The sequence below is a fragment of the Taudactylus pleione genome, unplaced genomic scaffold, assembly GCF_031769625.1.
Source record: "Taudactylus pleione unplaced genomic scaffold, aTauple2 ptg000250l, whole genome shotgun sequence".
NCBI lineage: Eukaryota > Metazoa > Chordata > Amphibia > Anura > Myobatrachidae > Taudactylus > Taudactylus pleione.
The window spans coordinates 2,331,141-2,349,070 of NW_028284652.1; the positions used below are offsets into that span (position 1 = coordinate 2,331,141).

The 17,930-nt window shown below is 43.9% G+C and overlaps 1 protein-coding gene across 1 annotated transcript in view; it reads right to left on the minus strand.

Annotated features, from left to right (window-relative positions):
- LOC148515328 (pre-mRNA-processing factor 39-like) overlaps nt 1-7,595 on the minus strand; it is a 52,459-nt gene extending 44,864 nt beyond the window's left edge. The window contains exons 1-2 of the mRNA XM_088480020.1: nt 7,492-7,595; nt 3,980-4,176 (exon numbers count right to left, since the gene is read on the minus strand). Coding sequence (XP_088336146.1) covers nt 3,980-4,176; nt 7,492-7,531 — 237 coding nt within the window. The 5' untranslated portion in view covers nt 7,532-7,595. The remainder of the gene's footprint in view (nt 1-3,979; nt 4,177-7,491) is intronic.
- Between the last annotated feature and the right edge of the window lie 10,335 nt (nt 7,596-17,930).

A 17,930-nucleotide genomic window follows, 5' to 3' on the forward strand; every position in this document is an offset into this window, starting at 1 on the left:
GCACCTTGAAGCGTCAGAGGACTAAGGAGATAGTCCAACTTCCAAAATGCCGCAGTCCTGTCAACATAAATCAGCAACGCCTGGACAACATCCAAGAATCAGAGGGGGCTATCAGGATCAGAAAGATGAAAGGCTGGTAAAATAATCTCCCGATTCAGATGGAAGTGAGAAACCACCTTAGGTTGAGAGGACGGCAGAGTACGAAGTTCCGCACAGGTTAGGAGAACTGGCCAATAATGCTGTGAACTCAGAGACTCGCCGAGCAGAGGCAATGGCCAGAAGAAACGCTACTTTCCAAGTAAGCTAAAACAAATCCACCAACTACAGAGGCTCAAAAGTATCCCGTTGGAGAGCCGCAAAGACCAAATTGAGGTCACAAGGTGGAACATATGGCAGCTGTACATGCAGCATCCGTTGCATGAACATGTGACCATGCAGAAGAGAAGTCAGACGTTTCTGAAACAGATCTGATAAGGCGAAAACTACCATAGATTGGTAGTGTGAACAGTAAATTACACTAAATCAATGGATATTGTATCCTCTTTTTCAGTGACTATTCCTACTGATCACACAGAGCAGTATATCTATTACTGTTCATTCTAGCACCCTGCACATGCCACAACCCATGCAGTTCCTCTTTCCTGCCAGGGGTGTAGTTCCCTGCTCTGGTGCTTCTAGCACACTGGGCTGATGCAACAAACTGCTGATATACAGGCCAGAGTGTGCTAGAAACACAAGAGCAGAGTACAACAACCCAAGAAGGAAAAGGAACTGCGTGGGTTGTGACAGGTGCAGGGTGCTAGAATGAACACTACTGACCCAGTAACAAGGAAAGTCAAAGGCCCTGAGAAACTCCAGCCTGCAAAAAGGAAAGGAGGCGAAACTTAGAAGCAGAAACACCCTGGCGATCACACCATCCAATGTAAACCTTTCACACGGTCGTAAATAATGGCCGTGGTCTGCAGAGTTTTCATGACAACCGCAAAAAGTCCTTTAGACCAGGGGTTGGCAATAAGATCTCCCCAGCTGTTGTAGAACTACACAGCCCAGCATGCCCTGCCACAGTTTTGCTATTTGGCCATGCTGAAACTGTTGCAGGGCATGCTGGGATGTGTACTTCAACAACAGCTGGAGGGTCAATTATTGCCCACCCCTGCTTTAGACCTCAAGATGCTGGTCTCAAGTGCCACGCCGACAAAGCCAGCAGAGGCAAATCTGGGTGCAAAAATGGTCCTTGAGTGAGAACATCATCCCGCAGTGGCAATCGGCACAGTGATTCACCTGACAGAGCCAGAAGATCAGCGTCCCACACCCTATGTGGCTAATTCTGTGCACCATGAAGAATGTGGGCCTTCATCTTCTTGATTCAGCAGATCACATGTTGTACCATGGAAAATGGTGTGAACAGGTAACTGAGACGAAAGGACCACCTGGCGGTGAGAGCAGCCACTAACACCATCTGAGGATCCCTGTACCGTGCCCTGAAACAAGGCAGTTTCCTGATAGATTTGGATGCCATGAGGTCAATGTCCAGGAGACCCCCAGCAGTCCACAATAAGGTTAAACATGTTCTGGTGTAAAGTCCACTCACCTAGGTGAACGTTAAACGAGAAACCTGCTACAGGACATTCCGGAAAAACACATAGTTCCAGCATAGAGGGTCGCCTCCTCTTTGAACCAGAGTCTCTGGAATCCCCACGTCACCGCTCTCCAACATAAATAGACTGGCATCAGCCATGACAGAGTCCAATCCTAGATTGAGAACCAGCAACCCCCAGACAGATTAGAGGAATGAAGCCACCAAACCAAGGACTGACTAGATGAAGGTCCGATTTCTTCCAACGCTGCAGAGCCCTGGAATGGAAGTGAGCAAAGGGGACCACTACAAAAGGTGGCAACTATCTTCCTCATCAACTGTATACACCATAGGATGGACACACGACGTGGAAGCAAAACAAACCGCACCCCAGACAGTGCTAGAATTTTGTCTTCTGGAAGAAAGACTTTTTGACTAGTCGTGTCAAACAGAAGCCACAGGACGCAATTTCCATCTTGAACTTTTGCACCCTGAGATGAGGGTTTAGCCTTGTAGGTTTAGAATGGGGTCAAAAGACCCATCAGGATTCTGCACCAGAAAAAGATTGTTTCTCCACACCAACAGGGGTTGGGGTTTTACTCCAGAGACACCACACCTGAGCCCAGGAGAGAGCACTCCTCCCTGAGCAAGGCAGCCCGTCTAACCTGTTCCATGGAAAGAAGTTACATGGAACCAGCGCAGATGAGCTCACAAAACATCCAGAACATATTGAGACATGATACTTCGTACCAAGAGGGACGCAACCTACCTGAACCAGAGAACAGGAGCAGGCGGTCACCAACTCTTGGAGGTCCGGGACAGACCTGGAAAAGGTAATTACAACTGCTTGTTGTTCTGCGAGGGCCTGGTCGTCTGGACGCCATTGTCATATGACCTAGAAAGTGACCAGAACTCTGTGGCCCAGCGAAGATCACCCGGTGGACAGGCTCGTCCAGGAAAACGAAAGGGATAAAACTAGGGTGAATTGGCAATTTCTCTTTGGAAAGTCTATCCATCTGTTGGGCCAACCAGGGATCTACATAGACACCAGTAATCATGGGTGGTGAAGACTGTGGGGGCAGGGCCAGCTGAGGAACAATAAGGATGGAAGCACTCACCTCTGATTAGCACGTTCTGCATCATCCTCCTCAAGCAGAGAACCCACAGATGTGCACTGACTGAGTGCCTCTGTCTCACAAGCTGCATAAAGAGGGTCTGTCTCCCTGTTACTACGAAAAAGCTTAAAAGAGCATTTTGAGCAAACAATGTACAAGCTGTGCTGCTCCCTGCTTGGTTTTGGCAATGTCTCTCTATCCTTCCAGACATACTGGTATGTATGTATGTATGTATATTTATTTATTTATTTAAAGAAAATTAGAAGCCTGAAAACTTCAGAAACAGGCTTCGTAAACTGAAGGGGAAAAAAGGGAACTTATGCCCCATTAAAACTAAGGACAGACTCTAGTCATATAAACTACTATTAAAAAATAATTTTAATATAACAGAATAGAAATCCGCAACTAACCTAAACTCACAAGATATGTACTATACACACATTAACTAAACTAGTCCCTATCTATCTATAGCTCTATATCGAGAATATCCAGAATAGTGGTTCAGTACCGCTTAGCGCTACCGCTGTTGGCTGTGGCAGCTTAACTGAAAGACCGCAGCACCTGGGTTGCGGTGCGGATATTATAGCCGGAGGGAGGCAGGAAATCCCAAATGTTAGTATAGGTCGCCTCACTGAAGCACAGGGTCCCAGAGCATCCGCAGGTACCTACTGGCCCTCTGCCTGGGCCAGGAGCAGTGTGCGGTTAGGGGGACAGATGCTGGCTGCCAGCGCTGTCAAAATGCCCGCTACTCTGCAAAGCCTGATCGCAGATGGAAATTCGGGCACCTATAAGAAAAACAAACTAGAAATAAAATAAAACCGCTCCTACATATAATCTTCGTGCCTTTCTCCAACAGCCACTAAAAAGAAAAAAAAAAAAAGCACCACAATAGCTGGAGGAGGTGGGAGGGCTTAGGGTAGGGATGAGTTTCAGCTCCAATAATTAACTATATAATGCCTACTCCTCAGCATATCCTGTAAACCCAGAGTCTACAGCGCTCCCCAGATCTGATGAAACAGGAAAAGAGCATGTGCAGTAGACTGTAGAACAGTGCTAGAGTCTTCACGGTGCGTAAACAAGTGCGAGGGGGGGAGGGGGAGGGGGGGAGGGGACTCGCACTGGATCACCTTCCCTGATAAAATGACTTTGCTGTTACTTGTGTGTATACAATGCTGAAAAAATTAATGATTTAAAAAAAAAAAACCTATTATGGTTGCCAGAAATTGAATCTGTACAGGTGGCGGTCTGAGCGCTTATGTAAAGATAGGATAAGAGCTGCAGTGGTTACCTTTCCTTCTGCTACAGCCACCAGCTTAATCCACTCCGTGAAATCATTGGGCTTGTTTAGGGCTTCAATCCAGTAGGCTGGCATATCAAGGATTTCTTCTTTGGAAGCATCACCCTCATCATCATCACTGCCTGAGCAGTCCTCGGTGGTGAGGACATCACAGGACATTAAAGAATGACCAGACACAGAAGGCAAGTCTGCACAGATTTAACAAAAAAAACACCCACCACATTATGTTACATTATCCTTATTAGGCATTGTATTACAGCAAATGACAGAAATATACTACTCTCTGTGTAATGAGACATCTGCTGAACCTATCCAGTACCCAACACATTACATTACCTATCCAGGACCTGCAGAGTATCCCATCAAATCACCTATCCAGGCACAACCCAAAGAGGAAAAAGAAGAGCTTCGAATTATAGTGCAGCATTAAGATCATGTCTGTGATTTAATAAGTCTGTGATGTTTAAAATATTACTCTTTATTCATATCAATATAAAATACTTTTATTTTAGGGAATCTGGAGTGAGGCAAAATATTAGAAAAAAAAATTACAGTAACCAGTTATATTTCATACAGTAGTATAACAAATACATGTTCAGTAATTATGTTATTTATGCCTGTGTCCTTATTAAATTGCCACTGTTCAATAGGTGTGTATCATAAATGTAGTGTTCTGTTCATTCTAGCATCCTGCACCTGTCACAACCCATGCAGTTCCACTTTCCGGCCTGGGGTGTCGCTCTCTGCTCTGGTGTTTCTAGCACACTCTGGTCTGTATCTCAGAAGTTTGTTGCATCAGTTGAGTGTGCTAGAAGCACCAGAGCAAAGAGCGACACCCCAGGCAGGAAAGCGGAACTGCACGGGTTGTGACATGTGCAGTGTGCTAGAATGAACACTGATAGATATAATACTGCTCTGTGTGATCAGTAGGAATAGTGTCACTGAAAGAGGAGATACAATAATCAGAGATAATTTAGTGTAATCCAGGGCTCGACAAATCCCGGGGGCCAGGTCGCCATGGTTACCAGATTTTGCTGCCTGGCTACTAGATTTTGCAGTGAGGGAGGAATCAGATCCTCCTCAGCTCCGGCGGAGATTCGTGCCTATAGTATTGCAGTGTTCATATATTGCACAGGAGTGCATGTGCTGAGTGTCACCTGCGGGGACTGCTGTGCCTCTGTCTGTCCTGACCTACACTGACGACTCCTCTCCATCCTGGCCTGCTCTGTGCCATGCTGTCTGTCCTAGTCTACGCTGATCCTCCTGTACGTCCCGGGTGTCTACTGTCTCCTATCTCCGGCTGCATAGAGCTCTCCGGTAGTAGAGTCTATGCGTGGCCAGGGATTGCGGAGCGGCTTCAGAGGGATAGTGGTGTGACCACGAGGGGAGGGGGGTTTTATTGTGCTTTCTGGCACCATTATTTTATGTGAAATGTGGTCTGTTATTACTGGCGGTTGGAGCTGTGCAGAGCAGTGAGGGCGCCTCCATTATACTGTATCCATTCAACTGTGACCATTTTGTGGCCTAGTATAGTGTGTATAACAGTTGCATAACACACAGAGCTGTGCTCGTCACCCACTCCTGTACAAAAAATTGGGGGGGCGGTGGTCTGGCTCCTACACTTTCATCCTGGCTCCTAGATTTTAGAAAAATTTGTCAAGCCCTGGTGTAATCTACTGTTCACACTACCAATCTATGTATAACTCAGCTTCCTTTCTTCCACCTCCTCCACATTTATTCTTATGGTTTTGTATGTCAGCTTTGTGTCCAATTTATATGCTGATTATTTTTAAAAACTTCCATCATAGATTATTTGAACTTGTGTAAATAGTATAACTTCCACCCATCTATAATTGGGTTGAGCAATATCATACTAACAGCTGAATATTAATATGGGATGTGGTCAATATCCCGACGGCGAGTATTCCGGTGTTCAGAATGCCGGCGCCGGAATCCCGACACCAGCAGGAGGAGGGAGGGTTAGGTTTAGGGTGCAGGGAGGGGGAAGTTAGGTTTAGGCATTGGGAGTGGGGGAGGGTTAGGTTCAGGAACCGGGGAGGGAGGGTTAGGGACAGGGTTAAGATACCTACAGACAGGTGTCGGTATCCTAACCTGTCGGGATTCCGCCAGCATCCCGTTACTATAGTCACTGACAAAATCATATGCTATTTAGAGATGGTGGTTTATTTCTCCCACTGCTAGTTTGTGTATAATTAGGCAGTGCTGATATTAAATCTCCTCATGTCTGTATTATAAAACAGCATTGTATAGTTTAGCTATTAATCAGTGACACCTGTTACCTCATGGGTTAAAGCCAAATTTGTATTCAGAGTTCTTTTCAACCAGTATTAGTTATATTGGTTGAAAATAAAATATTTCACCTCATTTCACATTCTTTAAAATAAAAATATTTAAAAATTATATGAATAAAGATTAACAATTTAAACATCACATACTTAACAAATCACATAAGTGGTAATGGTGCTCTAGAATTAGAAGCTTTTTTTCCTTTTTGCATTGTGTAGATTGTAATCTAGAGCTAGTAGCAGCACCTCAATGCGCAGACAATATTAATTTAAACATATATATCATTGGGATAAGATTTATGAAAATAATTACATATCTACAATTATGGTGCGGGATGACTATTCTCCTGTGTGTCACAAACAATTACCTATCCACGACCTCACATTACACTGCCGATCCAGGACCTGCAGAGTATCATATCACCTTACCTATCCAGGACCTGCAGAGTATATCATCACACAACCTATCCAGAACCTGCAGAGTATCCCATGACATTACCTATCTAGGACCTGCAGAGCATCGCTTCACATTACATATCCAGTACGTGTCACATTACATTACCTATAGATAGGCTTACCATACTACCCTTTTAAACCAAGACACTCATGAAATACACAGGTTCTGTGGCTGGCTTCAAGTCTACATTTCACCTGGTTTTAATTCATAAGTGTATGGTAAACCCACCTATAGTGGACCTGCCCAGTATCTCATCACATTACCTATAGAGGACCCGCAGAGCATTGCGTCACATTCCCTAAACTATACTGTGCCGGCAGAGTAGCCCATCACATTCCCTATACAGTACCTTGACTATCCCATCACATTACATTACCTAGGCTATACAGGGCCTGCAGAGTAGCCGATCACAATACCTATGCAGGACCTGCAGAGTATCCCGTCACATTACTATATAGGGCCTGCAGATTAGCCCATCACAATCCCTTGACTATCCCGTCACATTACCTAGGCTATACAGAGCCTGCATTGTAGCCGATCACATTACCTATGCAGGACCTGCAGAGTATCCCGTCACATTCCCTATACAGAACCTGCAGAGTATCCCGCCACATTACACCTCCCATCTCTTACAACATTTTCTCGTATAACACAATATTACGGGCGCATAGCCCCTCACTAATCCACAGCAGTGATTACAGCTACTATTTTATCCGTCTTTAATGGTTTTAAGTTCGAACCTCCAGAAACGTTTATCGGAAACCTCCAGTTGGACGCCATCTTCCCTGTGTGACGTCATAGAATAGCGACGGTAACCGTCCTGGCTCTCCATTCTTCAGCGATCAGCCAATTAGCAGCCAGTCTTCAGCAGCCAGTCTTCAACGCGACTAGCACCTGAGCCTATGTCGGCCATCATTGATTTAGGCAAATTGATCGTTTATTCTTATGGAAGATGTATTACATTACATTCCAGTATAACTTAACTAGTATGAGTATTTACTTCATGCAAAGTTTATTCTATAATAAAAAGTTAATGTGTACTACAGTATAATCAGCATTTCTCAGCATATACCCTCTTTACATGGCAAACATTTGGCTCTCATTATATTCAATGTCGTATTTATACTACTGACCACCCTGTTTTATTCATCTAAAATATATATTAATCTGTGGTTTCCAGATCTTCAATTTCACCAAATGTCCCTAATTTGCAGGGACAGACACACTTTTTAAAGAAATGTCTTCATTTTTACAGGGTTGACCAATGGCGCACAACATTATTTTGAGTGAATCTGTTCTTATCCATATCTATTCTCTGGGCACTAGCTATAATGTATTATAGAAGAGCACAAGGGGTATGTTTCCAGATGCACAAAAAGTATTATATTTACAAACATAGTGAACATTACAATTTTCAAAGAATTTGCAAGAGAAGACTATGCAAAGTTTTATGCTCTCAAACCACTTGGTGAAGCAGCTGGACCAGTCCGAAGCAGGTATGTTTTCTACATGCTGGTTGAAGGTCTCCACTGCAGCTTCCAGTGACTCAAAATGAATTCCACGCATCTTGCGCTTGATTTATGGGTACACGCAGAAGTAGCAGGGGGTTAGGTCTGGACTGTATGGGGGATGGCCAAGCTCCTGGATGCGTTCATGGGACAGAAAATTCACCGCTTGTGGGCAGGTGCACTGTTGTGATGGGGAAGGGCACCACGAGCGCGAGTTCTTGGACAGCGCCTGGAAATGGCTTCAAGCACCTGCAGCAGGCATCAGATGGCATACCAGTACCCAGTAACGTTGGGTACGGTAGCTACATGACCAGTCTTGGCAACAAAAACAGTCACCATCTGCTTGATTACGCTGCGCTCACATCTGAACTTCCGTGGTGGCGCACCTCCAACTGGGGTCCACTGGGCTCACTGTTATTTGGTCTCTGGGTCAAAACTGTAGATCTGTTACAGTCTCTTAGGAATCACTGTGTAAGATCCCTAGAACCACTCCTGCCAAAAGCAACCACCCGTTGTTCCCATAGAAAACGACAGGTTCACCAGTACTTAGGCGGTTCCCTGGTCTTATACTCGGGATAGTAAAGACTTACATGGTTATCCTAAGGCCACAGGATGTTATGCGACTGATGGATACTGACAGGGTGAGTGTCTTTGAAGATAGACAAAGGTAGCCGGTATGTGACTTTGAGGGCCGAGATGCGACCTTGAGGGTCGAGGAGCAGCTTTGGCAGCCGAGGTGTGGCTTGAGAGCCGATGTGAGCGCAGACTCTGAGATGCAGCCTTGAGGGCCAAGATGCGGCTAATGTGCCACTGGGCATTCAGCTGAGATGCGGCCTTGTGAGCCGAGATGGATACATGCTGTGATGCAGCCTTAAGGGCCATGGCAGACGGGATTCGGCTTGAGAGCCGAGATGAGTAAAGGCTATGATGCGGGCCGAGGTCAGGCTATGACAGCCGGGATGCGGCTTGAAAGCCGAGATGAGTACAGGCTGTGATGCGGGCCGAGGTGCGGCTACGACAGCTGGGATGGCAACTGATGGCTACAGGAACAATAGGCCGCAAGCACAGCATGACCTGGAGAACTCCGTAGAATGTAGTAAATCAGAACTCTAGATGGAGGATTGAGAGTTAGGACTGAGATTCCACGAGGTAGTGGCAGAACAGACACAGATGAGCAGGAACCGGGAGAACACGTAGAAACGCGCTATAGCTGGCAATAAAGTAGCAGGCTTAAGAAATGAATTGAACCAATGGAGTAACAGGGCAGGTGATTAATGGTAATCTTCAGTTGAGGAGGAATAATCATCCAGCATCATGTGCTTTAATCCGGCGTCCAAGTCTTCTAGCAACAGAGGTTGTCGTCCCAGTACGGCATGTATGTTGCACAAGAGCAGAAGTCCGAGTGTATGGCTGGCGACCCAGAGGAGGAGAGACAACCGGAGCACGGATATGTAACAAGGCGTGCTGGCGACTTTTGACAAGAATCAGGACTCATCGCCACTGATGATCTTCAGACAGAGTTTCGTGACCCTCATCAAACCTGGCCAGCATGTTGTGGTTCAAGTCACCCGAGACTCCTTCTGCTCTCGAGTCAGCTAATGGGGCACCCAGCGTGCAGAAACCTTGCTCAGGTCAAGCTTTTCGTGGAGTATCAAGCGGATGGATCCCGATGAGATGCCTATCTCCTTCTCTAACTAGGCCACAGTAACCCTGGCATCCACCTCAACTATGGCCTACACAGCATCAATTTTGTCCTCGGTGATGGCGGACTTCTTCTCTTCCAGGGGCCGTCTCCCACACAGTGTTTCGGGGTGGTGATTCCTCCCCAAAAGCAGTCAAACTCTCCTGCTGTCACAGACCACTCTTGTAGTCATAGAAGATTATGGCTCTCTGTTGGCCTCTGTTGAGCTCCATAAGGAATTTGTGAAGGAAGTTAACAAACTGACTGTGTGTGCAGTCCTGCTTATATACGGTTCTGTGCCCTGAACTTTAGTCACAACCAGACAGATCATGTCTACTACCTACAGTATGCACTGCACATCCGAAAACTTATTGTACACAATATAAATATTAATACAGCACAGGTCACTACTATGGTCAATTAAATGGGTCCAATTTTGACTAGAGATGAGAGGTTCGGATTTGACTAGGTTCTTTTCGCTAACTAATCACAAGTTCAGACTTGAAAACGAGGCAAAACATAATCTTTCATGAACGTCTTGATTCTGCCATGGAAGAAAGATGATGTTTTGCCTTGGTTTCATATCCCAGCAAACCGAGTCAAATCCGAACCACTTATCTCTAGTTTTGTCAAAACCATTCATAATCCTACCTCTAATAATAGCACAAAGGTTCTAATTCAGAGTCTAAAGTCCCCCACACACGGTACAATTTTTTAAACGATATGGCCGTTTTCGACTGATTGGAAAGACATATCATTTAAAAAGTTCCGGGTGTGGGCATGATAACGATGCCGATGCGTTGGGAACTAGAATAAAAGAATTTAAAAAATAATAATTTAGAACATGATATTTATGCAACTTTTTTCTCCCCCCCAACAGTCTTCTACACCAGACTTGGACCTGAGCCCTACCCTGCAAATGGCTATGGTGACTGAAAGCGAGGGTGAGTCAAGTCAACCAAGCAAGCGCAGATATTGGTGCAAATCAAAAGCTACCAGTCAACGTCATCTCCACTAACGAAGCAGGTGGAACAGGCGCTACAAAGAGCATCTGATAATTACGACAACCTCGGCACCCATATAACAAGCTCCACTTGGATCAACTTCTATATGATATGGTCATAAGGGGTAAAACAAGATAACTTGTCAACACCACAAGGCTTACTGACGAGCTTCTGCCCCAGCCGACTGACCAGCCCATTCAGGTCATTGGTCACTCCCCTTCACATTATAACCTCCCAGCCACCTACCAGCCCACTACAGTGATGGGTCCAACCCCATCCCACCCTACTCCTTAACCCAAACCCACTTACCCTGCTCCCCAACCCACATCCTCAGGGGCCATCTACCAAGCTATGCAGGAGGCAGATGAGGAATCACCTCAATTTTATGATTTTAAAATGCATTTCATAATTTAGATTTTCAAAAAGCAATTAGCAACAAGTTTTATCTCTCCCAATAGCTACTCTATGGTATATGGTGATGATGATGCTGATTGGACACGGTTACTATGGCGTACGGACAGATTGTTGGAAGCTGGGGCCTCAATCTGGACATGCACCATGTGTTTCTTGGCCTATTCAATCTGGCGTCTGACCCACCATATAAAAATAGAGCAGCATAGCTATTGGGACAGATAAAACATGTTGATAATGCAGTTTCAATTTTGTTATAACATAATGCTATTTTTAGGTAGCAAATGTATACAATAAGCAGCCTTGTTGGTTGCCTCATTTACAAAATGCAGCCATGTTGGTAGCCTCATTTAGAAATTGTAGCCATGTTGGTTGCCTACTTTTAAAAATGCAGCCATGTTGGTTTGCCTACTTTAAAAAATGCAGCCATGTTGGTTGTATTTTTTTTACTTTTGTGTGAAAAAATAAACTTTCTTGCAAAAGAAAAATATGTGTATTGTTTTTTACTTACCTTACAATATTGGTACTTAAGCACAATGACAATGGCTTTGCAGGTCTCAGGAATGATGATCCCCAAAGCTTGAGGGGAGATGAGGGTCCCAAACTTAGGTCTTCCTGTGACCTTCCTGTAGCTAGGAACCTCAGGGTAGCAATTAGGCTCTCCTCAGCAGGGATGGCCCTCCGCATAGTATTCTGCCTCCAGATGTAGGGAGTCACTAGGCCGAGCAACTCCTGGAAGGTGGCGTCATCCATGTGCAGGTAATTGCAGTAGTCGTCCGGATTGTTCTCCCTATTCTCCATCAGCAGCAGCATGTGGGAGCGAATGTCCCTCCTCATTAGCCACTCCTTTGTCCAGCAAGACCTCATCCTCCTACTTTCCTGATCCCTCTCAGCTTCATATAACCATAGGCTAGCAGAAGTTTATAGCGATAGGAATCCATCACCATAGAATGCAGGATAAACACACTTTGTTAAGCCAGGCAAAACAAAGCAGAGCACAATAGCGATGTACAGCGTTCAGCAGGTATACACCAAGCCTCAATAGTCACAGAGCAGAAGTGCACAGACCTAAAATGGCACCTGCTTTATATACAACCTAGTTAAGCCCGCCCTTTATTTAAATTCCAGCGGATGCATCGTGAGGATATTTGCTTCCACACGATATATCATTAACGATTTGTAGTCGTTAATGACTCATCTCTATTGTTTGATCGTATGTTCAATCATTCCATGTGTATGCACAATATCGTTTGTCTGGGAGTGTTCAGGAGTTCAAGGGAAATTGCTAACGAGATTAAATCGTTACCTACATTGTACTGTGTGTACCCAGCTTGAGGCATCTGCAATTGCAAAATGCAATCTCAAATACTTTTGCAACTGATTCAAAGCATATTTGCCTACTCTCACGCAATGGCTGGGAGGCTCCTGAAAACTGGGTGGCACTCCCACTGCCCAGAAAGTAGGCAAGTATCCCAAAGCTGGCAGTCTGAAAGTCGGCAACTATTATTCAGAGTCAGTCGCATATGTAAATGTCGAGCTGCAACTCCATCTCCTTGTCGTACACCGGTTGGGATGAGGCCGCATTGCGATTGGAGGCATGGTTTCTGTGTACATTCACATAATGTAAAAAATAACAGTACACATGCAATCACATTACACTTATTTGTCGGATAGAGCTGATAATGAATAACCAAGTGGAATGATGCATTTGCAATTCTTAGTGAAGCAGATGCAAATATATATATGGGAAGTTTTGGTTCCAAGATCGCGCTCAATGAAGTTACTCGGAATGTTTATTTCAGTGCAGGTATCTTTATAATGGAGTTTGTATCCAACCAACACGCAGTGGCATTTCTATAATGGGTGCACTATGTGCGGTCCAGGGGGGCCCCGCACCTCACACACTGCACCCATATTATTTTAGACTCACCTGTCCGTGGTCCCACGTCGGGTGTCTGCGCTGCTCAGAACACCGGAAAATGGCCGCCACGGACGTTTTTTCCGGTGTTCCGTGCATGCGCAGTAGACTCCGGGCACTAGAGTGTGCCCGGACTCTACTGCGCATGCACAGAATGCCGGAAAAATGGCCGCCACGGCCATTTTCTGGCGTTCTGCACATGCGCAGTAGACTCCGAGCACACTCTAGTACCCGGAGTCTACTAAGGCTCCGGTGGCTGGCTAGCCGCATCAGACAGCTGCCGGCCACCGGGGAGAGAGGAGGGGGGCCCCACACAGGGAGTGCACACAGGCCCCCTCCTCTCTTAAGATGCCTCTGCCAACACGTAAATCCTTCTAGTATGAGGAGGCAGCAGTCCTTTCCATATAACCATATGGCAATCGGATGGATGTGATCTGAAAAAGGGGTGGAAAGGGCATGCGCCTAATAGTGTGATAAATTATAAATAATTGTGCCCGTGCTCAAAAACCAATAATGTGCGTACCAAATAAAGAATCTTTAAGGCTTATCTGAGACTTTGGGGGATCCAGGTGATGAAATGGACCCTGGATTCCGGTAGCTGGGAGACCTTAATGGAGAGGGCTCGAAACAGAGCCAGATACGAGAGAGAGAATATAGGGGGTCATTCAGACCCGCTTGCGAGCAGCAGTACGCTCGCAAGCGGGTTGATGTTCCCCACTGCGCATGCGCACGACGGAGGGAGCTCCGTCGTGCGCATGCGCGAGACCCGGGGAGCGACGGGCTTTCCATCGCTCCGGGTCTTGCACCAAAGGGGGCATGCTGTTGATGTTGATTGACAGCATGCCCCCTTTGGTGGGCGTGCCGGGGGCGTGGCGGCCAGACGGAGGCTTTCCCATGGAAACGCCTACCGTCTGAAGCCGGCCCCACTGACATCACTAGTGATGTCAGTAGGAGTGATTTTGGCTCTGTTAGAGCCAAAATCACTCCAGGGCTTGTGGCAGGGAGACCCTACCGCAGGGTCTCCGTCACAAGTCCGATGGTCGCGATGGTCAAGACCATCGCGACCATCTTTTTGGCCGCTCGCATATGCTGTGGGTGGTCACCCACAGCTATACGAGCGGCCAGGAGGCCGCTCCATTTTCATAGAGGAGGGCCCTGTTTCAGAGCGAGCGCTCTAGTCAGAGCGTCCGGCTCTAAATCAGGCCCATAGTGTAGTATTTCCTTTTTATAAATAAAATAATATTTATATATGTGCGTACCATAAAGACTTTTGTATGATGGCATGTAAATATATGTTCCTGGTCACTCCTCAAAATTCCCTTGTTACCCAAGGTGCTTCCACATATGTCAGTGATGGGCTTTAGACCAAAAAAAGACCCATCATCAGTAATAGTTTATTACAAAGCTTTTAAACCGTTTAGATCATAATATCTTTTAGTTTAAGAACTATCTACAAAGATAATGATTAAAAGTAGAGTAGTGTATGTGAAAAAAAGAAAGGTGATAAGCAAAATGAATATCAGCAGTGTGTTTGTATGGGGTCTATGTACTAAGCTTTGGAGAGAGATTAAGTGGACGGAGATAAAGTACCAACCAATCAGCTCCTAAAGCTGGGTACACACTAGGTTGACGAGTCGGCAGTTCGGCCAACCTGCTGACTTATCTAACTATTGGCAAGTGTATATACTGTGGAAGGCTAATTTACAAGAAACATATTTACATAATTCCATATTTACATATGCTGTATGCTTTATAATGAAACAGTTCATGAAATTCAATATGCCTTTGCACATTCCTTTTGCTTTGTGCAAACTCACATTTAAATGGAGAAATTAGGTAAGGTGTCTTTAAGGCCGCTCCCAAGGAAAACTGTTTATCTGAAAGTGTGTACAAGTACTTGTCCATTTATGTATAATTGTGTGCTAGAGAAATTTAGTGAGAGTCGCACCAAATATAGAAATGCAGAACACCATGATCATCTCATAAAGGAATATTTTTCTCTTTAACTGCCAAGTACAGGAAGAAACCATAAGACCATAAGAGCAAACTTTGTCTATCTGATCATGTCAGTGGGTGTACAGGGGCATATTACCTGAAGATTGTAATAAGGTATAAATACTCTGTAACATTGTCTATGGGGGTTGATTGCTGTATTAACCCTGGGAGAATATGTGCTCCCAGATAAGGGCCAGATTTATTTATTTAATTAATTAATTAAATGACAAATTCTTAATCTCCAATCTCCAAAATCTTCGTGAGTATCAGAATTAATTATATATATACACATTATGTGTGTATATATATATGTATGTTTCTGTCCTCCGAGATATTATGTAAGAGTGAGAAGAAACAGGTGGCCGTTGGGTGTAGCTAAAGTTGAACTCAGAGATGATTTTACATTGTGTGTTGGTGCATTTAAGTAATATTGCTAAAAATAGAGTTAATTGTATTGAGAGGCTGTAATAATTTTAGACTGTGGACTGATCACCCACAGTTCAGGTTAAAAAGAAAAAAAATATTTAGACGTTATGTATTTAATATTTGAGTAGTAACGAATATATGAATATATGAATTGTGGAGATGTACCTGTGTTTCGACAGACAGACGTGTCGCAAGAGGTAATACAGGCTGTACAAATCAGTGCTGGTATTTGCTTGAAGAAAAACAGGTGATCATAGAAAGCTTATTCTGTTCTATGAATGTGTGTTAAAATGATAAGAGATGATAAAATGTGTATTCCAGTGGATGGAAATAAAAAGCGTAGCGTAAAGTGTGAATTTGTAATGTTTACATAATTGGTATAAGTAATTCTAAATTAAATGCAGAGATCAGCCCGCATGCTTGCGTAAATCATGTCCTTAAACTCTACACTTTCTTAAACAAATATATGTTGTTGGGACTAGCACAGCAGACTGCAGGCTGCAGTTGCTATTCCTATGATTGTGTTTGTAATGTTTAAAAACAATCTTAAAATCCTTAAAATAGTGTTATCAGATAGTTATAGAGACGTAGTACCTGTGAAAACACACTGTCACAGTATCTGCGTCAGTGTAAATTAAAGTTTACATGGTAAAATAGCAGATGAGAGAGTATGCTGGCTGAATTTACATTATTGTTGCCAAGGAAAAAAATGCTTAGAAGTTCAGAATGTCCCAGACAAAAGACAGAGTTTACAAAAGGAAAAAGCTGTAGATCCTGTAGATGAATAGAAATGTGTTACATTATCATTGTTACATAAACCAATAGAGAAAGTTTGGAAACCGCTAATTTTTAGAAATGTGATTTTTGAGATAAATAGTGTTGATATTATTACTGACCATAAGCCAAATGTTTAATGCTACGTTATACCAGACTAAATAAGAAACGTTTGAGACAGTTACTGATAATCATAAAGGATTCAACAGCTGGAGAAAGAAGAGATTATTAGAAAATCTTAAAGATTACAAAGGTTGCATAGATGATTAAGGGACTTTTTAAGGATAGGTTGAATGATGCATAACGTAATAGGGTAACATTTTCATATCCAGCATGAGAAGAACAATCCTTTAACATAATTGTTAACTTTAAAGGTGGATGAGAGTCGCAGATCTTGTGCAGAGCGGAGGTGTCGGGTTGGATGATATTTTGAGATAAGTGAAGAGATGTATGTTGGTGTGGTTTGGTTAATAGCTTTATGTGTGAGTGTAAGTATTTTAGATTGAATACGGTAGAAGACCGACAGCCAATAAAGGGACTGAAAGAGCGGATTAGCAGACACTGAACATTTAGTGAGAAAGATCAACCTCGCAGCTGTATTCAAAATGGATTGTAGTGGGGAGAGCCTGTTTTTGGGAAGACCAATAAGCAGACTATTGGAAAAGTCAATGCTGGAAATAATGACTGCATGTGTTAGATTTGTTGCATTGTCTTGAGAAAGATATGGGTGAATTTTGGCTATGTTTTTTAGTTGTATAACAGGATTTAGAGACAGATTGAATGTGGGGAACAAAAGACAGTTCGGAGTCAGGGACGACAACTAGGCAGCGAGCTTGTGAAGTGGATTGATTGTCGAGTTGTCAATAGTTATAAAGATATCAGGTTGGTAACTACTATTGGCTGGTAGATATATCATTAATTCTGTTTTGGATACATTAAGTTTGAGGTGGTGAGATGACATCTAAGATGAAATGGAGGAGAGACAGTCAGTGGCACGGACCAGCATATATGGTGACAAATCTGGGGAGGATAGGTAAATTCGAGTATCGTCCACATACAGATGATACTGAAAACTAAAAGAGCTAATTAGTTTGCCTTGTAATAATAACTGTTCAACTTGTTCTTTCAATATTTTCAGAGTGAGAAACTGTCTGTCTGTGTACTTTGTACGTCAGTGTGAGTTTATCACTCTCTCTGTATACCCCTCCCAGATCGAAAAGCTGCACAAAAAAAAGTTTTGTTTCAAGGAAATGCTTTAACTATCTCAGAGCATGAGATTGTGTCTGTATTCTTGCATCATAGGTTTCTTTTGTACCTCAGCCAGGGTACTGATAAAAGAATGTTATGAGACATACTTTTTAGCAGATACGCTGTATCTGCTTAGTGTTTTAAAAAGATGGGTAATATTCCAAAATTGTCACAAACAGTTTACAATATTTGATGAATAATCTGACATTTTTAT